Below are 8,263 nucleotides of genomic sequence, written 5' to 3'. Positions count from 1 at the left end.
CAACATGTACATCTTTAAGCCCACCACACTCTAAAATCAACACACTTCATAACACCAGACAGATCGACCATTTCAATCCTAGTCACCCAAGTAATCTTCTAATGCAACAACCTGCCCCACAATGAGAAGATGGATGGAACAAGTACATAACATCATGCACTCTGGAACTGCATTCCTTTTGCAATCTGTTGTAGACATTTAGGATCTGACCAATGCACCAACGTGCATGGATCTTCCATTGACATCAAAAGGCCTCTACCAAACAAGAATGCATCTAACACCTTATTTCTACCAAAGAACAAAACAAAGTTGAGTGGCTGGTAGGAATCAAGTGGACAGTAAAGAGTGAAGAAGGGGAACTGGCTGCATCCCTCAACTGTTCATTGCAGATTTGTTAAATCAATGTAAAAGCAACCCCCCACTGTAGGCACTATCCCATTGCCTGAAGCGACAAACCCCATGGGACAAGAATGGCTCTGCTAAGACCTTCTTTGGCTATAGGCTGTTCTAAAAGCTGCCTGCACACAGCATGGCTTCCTGCTGTATGCAGCTGCAGCACTGATTTCCCCTCCCTGTTCAAGTTTCCTCCCCCAACACTGGCATACGAGGGTACTCATAGATTCCTAGGTCCATTGTGATCATCTAGTCTGTCCTCCTGGATAGCACAGGCCAGAGACCCGCCCCACAATAATTCCTAGGCCCTACTCAGCAATTCAAGTTGTGACAAGTGGCCTACATGTCCGTTACTTGCTACGTGGGTTGAGTAAGGAGCATGATCCTCATTTCACAGATAGAAAGGCAGAGGCTCCAAGAGGTTAAGAAACCTGCCTACTACAGGACATTCTGGACTAAGTATGGGACTGGCAGTCTGGAACAAACTGTGTCCTAATTGGATGGATACTGATTCACTGCATGGCCTCAGGCACCTCACAAAGGTCCATATTTTCAAAAATGGCTGTCGATGTTGGGTGCCTCAAGTTTTAGGTGGCCAACCTGAGAGCCCTTGGGTCTGCTTCACTGAGCTGCAGCTCGAGGCACTCAGCCAAGGTAAAATATCCAGCCTGAAAACAAGGCACCTCGCTACCTGCACCAGAGGCCCCTTTTGACAAGTTTAGCCTGGACTCTTTGGGCTCAGGGTCCCTAGCTGCAAAATGGGGCCACATGTTGCCCCATAAGACGAGTATGGAGAGCCCACTGGGGCTGGCACTGAGCAGCTGCCCGGACATCCCACCAGCCCTGCAGGGTTTGCAGGGGGCAGCACAGGACACAGGCTGACCCCGCCTGAAAGCCATGGGTTAGCCACAAGCTCCTCGTCCCTTAGTCCGGGGCTAGTTCCTTGGCTCGGTGTGGCGCCCCCGGAACAACCCCAGCCCGGCACTTTCCACTCCCCCCGGCGCGGCCGGGCGAGCCCCTTACCCGGAGCGCCCAACAGGCAGCAGCCGGGCAGAAAGCAGTGCCCTAAGGCACGGCGACGGCCTGGGGAGTCCGGGCCCCACCCCGCGGCCGGCCGGGCCGGGCCGCAGCCTCCAGCAGGGGGCGGCGGCGCTGCGCAGGAGCCGCTCCCCCGCTCCGCTCCGCTCCCCGCCCGGCCGCAGACAAAGGCCGGCCTCCCGCCAGTCCCGCCGGCTGCCAGATCCGCGCCGGGCCCGCGCGCGGCATGGGCGGTTCCGGGGGCCCCGCGGAGCCATGAGGTGCGGGCTGCGGGCGCAGCGGCGAGCAGCATGGCCGGGGCCGGGGCCAGGGCTGGCCGGCGCGGCATCCCCAAGCGCAAACCCAACTTCACGCTGCAGGAGATCGACATCCTGATGAGCGAGGTGCTGCGCTACGAGCAGCTGCTCTTCGGGGCCAGCTCCACCAACGTGAACGCCTACGAGAAGCAGAAGATCTGGTGGCGCATCACCAACAAGATCAACGCGGCGGGCCGCAACCAGCGCGACATCGGCGAGGTGAAAAACCGCTGGCGCGGCCTGCGCCGCCGGGCCAACGACAAGATCACCCGGCACCGCCAGGAGCGCCAGGCACCGCCCGACGCCCGCGGCTACTCCGTGCCCCGCGGCGCCGAGCCCCGCGAGCCCGAGCTCGGCCCGCAATGGGGCCTGCACGGCGTGTGCCCGCTGGACGCGCCGCCCGGCTCCGGCGAGGTGCCCGCGCAGCAGGGTGAGTGAGGGAGGCCCGGCCGCGCCAGCGCCCTGAGCCGGGCCCTGTACCTCCGGCGCTGCCTGACCTGGGGCCGCTTCCCCGGCTGCCCCAGCTGTGGCCCGGCCCTGTAGGGGTACATAATAGGAGCGCTCGCGGAGACCCGCTGCCCTGCGTGGGCCAGGGGGCTCCCCGGCTTCCTTCCCTGCCCGTTTAGCCCGCGCCTGCTGGCTAGTGGGGGGTCACCCCCGGGGCTGGCTCTCCCCCAGCCGCACGGCAGCAGCTTGTCTGTGGGGTGCCAGCCTGGAGGGCAGTTCCAGGGCAGGTCTCTAATGCCCAAGAGTGCGTAACCCGTGGGGTCGTGGTTGGGGAGATGTAGGCTTGAGATTGCTCGAGTTTGGAAGAGCTGCGTGATGCAGCCTGGCAAAGCCGGCGGCCTGTCCCTGCGCCCAGCACCCCGGAGAGCAGATCACACAAGAGCTGTATGGTCCTGGGGCTTTTTACCAAATCCTTTAGCAGAGAGGCCATGTTACAAGAGACAGGGTAGGCTATGCTTCCCCGGGGGGGATTCCTGGTTTGAGGAGACATGCTCGCAGTAGCTCTGATCAAGGGAGTGTGCTAGAAATGGAGGGTATCTGCCATCGCATGAGCCCCTAGCTGCACATACCCGTCTGAGACATTAGGCGGGTGCTTGGGCAGTAGCCCCTCAGCCCATTGTGGTTCCACTCTATTTTTTAGCACAGTAGCTTGACATGTAGACACTCAGTCTCTCCTTTGGGCCCCACCCTAGCTGGTGCATTTAATAGAGCTTGGGTGCCTTTTCTCTGTTTGGTCAGTGTCTTTCTGGTGTTGTTTGTAGCTTATGGCGCTTATCAGAGTATCCAAGCACCTCCAACATCAATGGATTAAGCCTCTATCACTGCCATTTTAGAGGGGGCAATTGAGGCATGTGGGGGTGAACTGACTTGTCCAAGGTCACACACAAAGTCTGGCAGTGCTAGGAATAGAAGCAGATTTCCCGATTAGCTGTACTATGCCTTAACAAGCAAATCTTTGCTTCCAAAAGGCACCAGAACAGAACACTGTGATCTAGGTGTGGCTGGCACACAGCTGTGGTGAGGGCCTTGCCTCCATGCTTGGGAACATGATACCTCAGCAGCTGCTGCCCAGTGCCACACTGCTTTGTTGCCATATCACTCTGCAAACTCGCATCTGTCTTGCTATTCCCACTCCTTCCTTTGGCTCTTGCAGCACTGCTGCTTCTCAGATTTCTCCCTCCCCATGAGTACTTTCTTTCAAGCTCTCTTGCCTCCATGGCACTCACATTTTTTTTTTTTTTTAAAGCTATTGCAGTTTTGCTGTTTTATTTTTAGCTTCAGCAAGAGCCTCTGGATCACTCCTGTGTCCTCCCTGGTATCTTGACTTTAGCAAAGCTTTTGATACGGTCTCCCACAGTATTCTCACCAGCAGGTTCAAGAAGTATGGATTGGATGAATGGACAATAAGGTGGATAGAAAGCTGGCTAGATTGTAGGGCTCAAAGGGTAGTGATCAATGGTTCGATGTCTAATTGGCAACCCGTATCAAGCGAAGTGCCCCAGGGGTCAGTCTTGGGCCAGTTTGTTCAACATCTTTATTAATGATCTGGATGATGGGATAGATTGCACCCTCAGCAAGTTTGCGGATGACACTAAACTCGGGGTGGGGGGGTAGGGGGCAGTAGCTACGCTGGCGGGTAGCGATAGGGTGCAGAGTGGCCTAGACAAATTGGAGGATTGGGCCAAAAAATATCTGATGAGGTTCAACAAGGACAAGTGCAGAGTCCTGCACTTAGGACGGAAGAATCCCATGCACTGCTACAGGCTGGGGACCAACTGGCTAAGCAGCAGTTCCGCAGAAACGGACCTGGGGATTACAGTGGATGAGAAGCTGGATATGAGTCAGCAGTGTGCTCTTGTTGCCAAGAAGGCCAACAGCATATTGGGCTGTATTAGTAGGAGCATTTCCAGCAGATCGAGGGGAGGGAAGTGATTATTCCCCTCTATTTGGCACTGATGAGGCCACACCTGGAGTATTGCATCCAGTTTTGGGGCCCCCCACTACAAGAAGGATGTGGAAAAATTGGAGAGAGTCTGGCGGAGGGCAACGAAAATGATCAGGGGTCTGGGGCACATGACTTACGAGGAGAGGCTGAGGGAACTGGGCTTGTTTAGTCTGCAGAAGAGAAGAGTGAGGGGGGATTTGATAGCAGCCTTCAACTACCTGAAGGGAGGTTCCAAAGAGGATGAAGCTGGGCTGTTCTCAGTGGTGGCAGATGACACAACAAGAAGCAATGGTCTCAAGTTGCAGTGGGGGAGGTCTAGGTTGGATATTAGGAAACACTATTTCACTAGGAGGGTGATGAAGCACTGGAATGGGTTACCTAGGGAGGTGGTGGAATCTCCGTCCTTAGTGGTTTTTAAGGCCCAGCTTGACAAAGCCCTGACTGGGATTATTTAGTTGGGGTTGGTCCTGCTTTGAGCAGGGGGTTGTACCAGAGACCTCAGGAGGTCATCTTCCAAGCCGATTCTTCTATGATCCTGAGGATGCTGATACAGTGAAGTAAGTTCAGAGAAGATCTGGGAGAATGATTAAAGGATTAGAAACAAGCCTTATAGTGATAAACTCAAGGGGACCAATCCATTTAGTTTAACAAAGAGAACACCAAAGGGTGACTTGATCACTGTCTGTAAGTACCTACATGGGAAAAATATTTTAAAATGGACTTTTCAGTCTAGCAGAGGAAGGTCTAACACGTTCCAACAGCTGGAAGTTGTGGTTAGACAAATGCAGACTGGAAATAAAGTGTAAATGTAACAGTGAGGGTAATTGGTAAATTAACCATTGGAATAAGGGGCATGGTGGATTCTCAATCACTGACCATTTTTAAATTAAGATGGGTGTTTGTTTTTTAAAGAGCTGCTCCGCTAATTGTTTGGGGGAAGTTCTGATTTCCTGTATCACGCAGGCCGTAAACCAAATGATCACAATGGTCCCTTCTGGGCTTGGAGTCTGAATCAGAGGGAGATGTTTGGAGTCAAGGTAGGTCTGAGAGTTATCAGCTCATCAGCAGAAGCAAGCTCCCCACAGACCAGGACACACCTACTCAAAGTGGCATCTGACCCTGCTGTAACAGTAGACGCAAAACCTGCAGCCATATCTCCACAGCTACTTATGATCAATACCCCCCACAACACACCTTTTAGGATCCATGGGTGCTACACATGCCTATCATAATATGTGGTGCACACTAAATGCTCCAGTAACAACTACATAGGAGAAATGAGATAATCGCTACATGCTGGAAGGAATGCACGCAGAAAAATGAGACAAAAATGCTCTACCACCTGTGGGTGAACACTTCACAAAGCAACTCTGCCTAGCTGATCTCTCAGTCCTCATCCTCAAAGGAAACCTGCACAACACGGTCAAAAGACAAGTCTGGGAGCTTCTATTCATAACTGTGCTAGATGCTAACAATCATGGACTCAAACTCTCTAGTGTAGACATAGCCTACAGCGGTGCAGCTCTGCCGCTGCAGCGGCGCTGCTGTAAGGTCTCCGTACAGCTGCTCTTTGCTGATGCGTGAGAGCTCTCCTGTCGACATAATTAACCCACTCCCAACGAGCGGCAGTAGCTCTGTCGGCAGGAGAAGCTCTCCCACTGACATAGTGCTGTGCAGACTAGTGCTTATGCCAGTGTAATTTGTCACTTGGGGGTGGAATATTCACACCCCTGAGCGACATCAGTTTTGCTGACATAAGTGGTAGTGTAGCCATGGCCTTAATACAAACACTAGATTTATGGCTTATTACAACAATCTGTAACCCATTTACCCCCCCCCCTTTTTTGGGGGGGTGAGGGGGCCTCTGACTCTGAGGGTGAGGGGTGTTAACGGGCCACTTCAACTTGAACAGGTCCCTTACCATGTGTGTTAACTACTTAGGCTAAACAATGTGTTCTACCTTGCCCTTAGCTGTGACGCTCAGAGTACTTTCCCCAGGCCTGAAAAAGAGCTCTGTGTGGCCCGAATGCTTGTCTCTCTCACCAACAGTATTTGGTCCAGTAAAGGATATTCCCTCACCCACTTGTCTCTATTAGCAGCATAGAGATAGTAGCCAGAGCCACGTTTGCAGCTGAGAACATCGGAGACAAGGCCAAGATGGAGGCCGTGGGTGGGTGGGCATAAGGACAGATGGAGGGAGAAGGGAGGGCACAGATGGAGCAATCTGAGAGGTGCTAGGAGAACCAGAAAGGGACTAGCTCATGAAAGCCCTGGGCTGACAGGATTTGTTTTAGAAGAGATGGGGTGATGGTGTCAAAGGCAGCCAATGGGCCACAAAGGGCACCAGCCCCAAAATCAGGCCAGGAAATGACTGTTGGAGACCGTGTAGGAGCTATTTCAGGACAATGCAGGGGGCAGGTGCTGGCTTGAAAGGGCACTGAATGGAATTAGGGAGGAGTTTCAGACAGTGGCTGTAGCAGCATGCTCTCAGTGAGGGGATGGGGCAGTAACTTGTGGGGAGTTGGGGTCAAGATGGCTTTTTATGATCTGAGGCCATGCGCATCTGCGTGTTGAAGGGCAGGAGTGGGAGAATGGGGGCAAGCGGTCAGGAATCAGGACTGGGTCCCTGGCACCAGTGGGTGGGAGGGTGAGCAGGGAAGTCACTGGAGTGCATGAGCACCCACTGGCAGCCCCGCTATCAGCTTCCCCCCAGTGCCTCCCGCCCACCACGAACAGCTGTTTCATGGTGTGCAGGAGACTGAGAGGGAGGGGGAGGAGCGAGGACATGGGGTTGAACTGGGTGGAGCGGGGTGGGAAGGGGTGAAGTGGGTGTGGGGCCTGAGACAGAGCTGGGGGTAAAGCACTCCCCAGCACTTTGGAAAGTCGGTGCCTGTGCTAGAGTGTTAGTAATGGGAGAGGAGGAAGATTGGTCCTGAGCTTATCTGGCAACCCCCTGCCCTGCCCCCATTGCTTCCTGGGAAAGAAACTAGATTGGCCGAGCAGCGATTGGCTGGGTTATGCTCCTTTCTTCTCTGGAAAACTTGCTTTTCTCCCGTCTGATAATTCCTCAGTTCCTCCCAGCTCTTCAGCGAGTCTGTGCTTTAAGTAGCCCCTTGCATGTCACCAATAATGTGCGGTTCTGAGGCGCTGGGATGCCAGACTGCCCCACACAGCTCTTGAATACAGAACTGCTCACTAAGAAGTCAGTTGGCCCCCCCTTCCTTTTGGCACTCTGTTTTCTGAGCCAACCCTGCTCCGATATATTCCTCTTGGTTGGGTTAAAATATCCCTAGCCCTCCCTTATGAAGGGATAAGTGAGCTTACCTGGCCTCCTCTCCTCTGCATGTGTAGCTTTGGAGCCGTCCTTAACATGGAAAAATCTCTTCCCATTCTGGCCTCTGCAGGGCTGGCAATGCCAAAGGGCTGTGGATGGTGAGAACTGGCAACTTCTTTCAGAAATGCCACTTGGTCCCATGTCAGACAAACCCATCCAGACAGCTCAGTTTTCCGCAATAACTTTTAGTGCTTAGATGCAGAGGAGCATATACAGTAACTCATGGGCCAAATTCAGCATTGGCACATGCAGGAACAGTGCCAGAGGAATGGTGTGTTTACACCAGCACTGAATTTGGCTCTACAGCTGGCTATACAGCACCTTACTGCTTCTCTGGCCTTGAGCAAATCTAGGGTTACCATATTTAACAAATTAAAAAAGAGGACCCTCCACGGGGCCCTGGCCCCGCCCATTTCCCACCCACCCCAACCCCTCCCTAACTCCGCCCCCTCCCTCCCACTCCCAGCCATGCGAAAAGGGCTGCCCTAGCGCTACCGGCTTCACGGTTTGCCGGGCAGCCCCCAGAACCTGCGCCCCCGGCCGGCGCTTCCCCAGCGCAGCTGGAGCCCGGGAGGGGAAGCGCCCAGCCGGGGGCGCAGGGTCTGGAGGCTGCCCGGCAAACCATGAAGCCGGTAGCGCTTGGGCTTTGGGCAGCCCCTATGCCTCTGGACCCTGCGCCCCCGGCCGGGCACTTCCCCTCCCGGGCTCTGGCGGCACAGGGTCCGGAGGCATGGGGGCTGCCCGAAGCCC

General features: G+C 54.4%; 1 protein-coding gene across 4 annotated transcripts in view; it reads left to right on the top strand.

Moving 5' to 3' along the window:
* The first annotated feature begins 1,614 nt into the window (after positions 1-1,614).
* The window catches only part of LOC117876045 (myb-related transcription factor, partner of profilin-like), a 17,624-nt gene continuing 10,975 nt past the window's right edge, over positions 1,615-8,263 (top strand). For 2 of the 4 annotated variants that reach the window (XM_034767773.1, XM_034767772.1), the window contains exon 1: positions 1,615-2,157. In XM_034767773.1, coding sequence (XP_034623664.1) covers positions 1,722-2,157 — 436 coding nt within the window. In that variant the 5' untranslated portion in view covers positions 1,615-1,721. The remainder of the gene's footprint in view (positions 2,158-8,263) is intronic. The other 2 variants (XM_034767771.1, XM_034767770.1) reach the window with 2 other exon arrangements.

Source organism: Trachemys scripta, chromosome 4 (assembly GCF_013100865.1).
Source record: "Trachemys scripta elegans isolate TJP31775 chromosome 4, CAS_Tse_1.0, whole genome shotgun sequence".
NCBI classification, from domain to species: Eukaryota; Metazoa; Chordata; order Testudines; family Emydidae; genus Trachemys; species Trachemys scripta.
The sequence above is the reverse complement of the archived record's forward strand: the minus strand, read 5'-3'. Positions and strand labels throughout refer to the sequence as shown.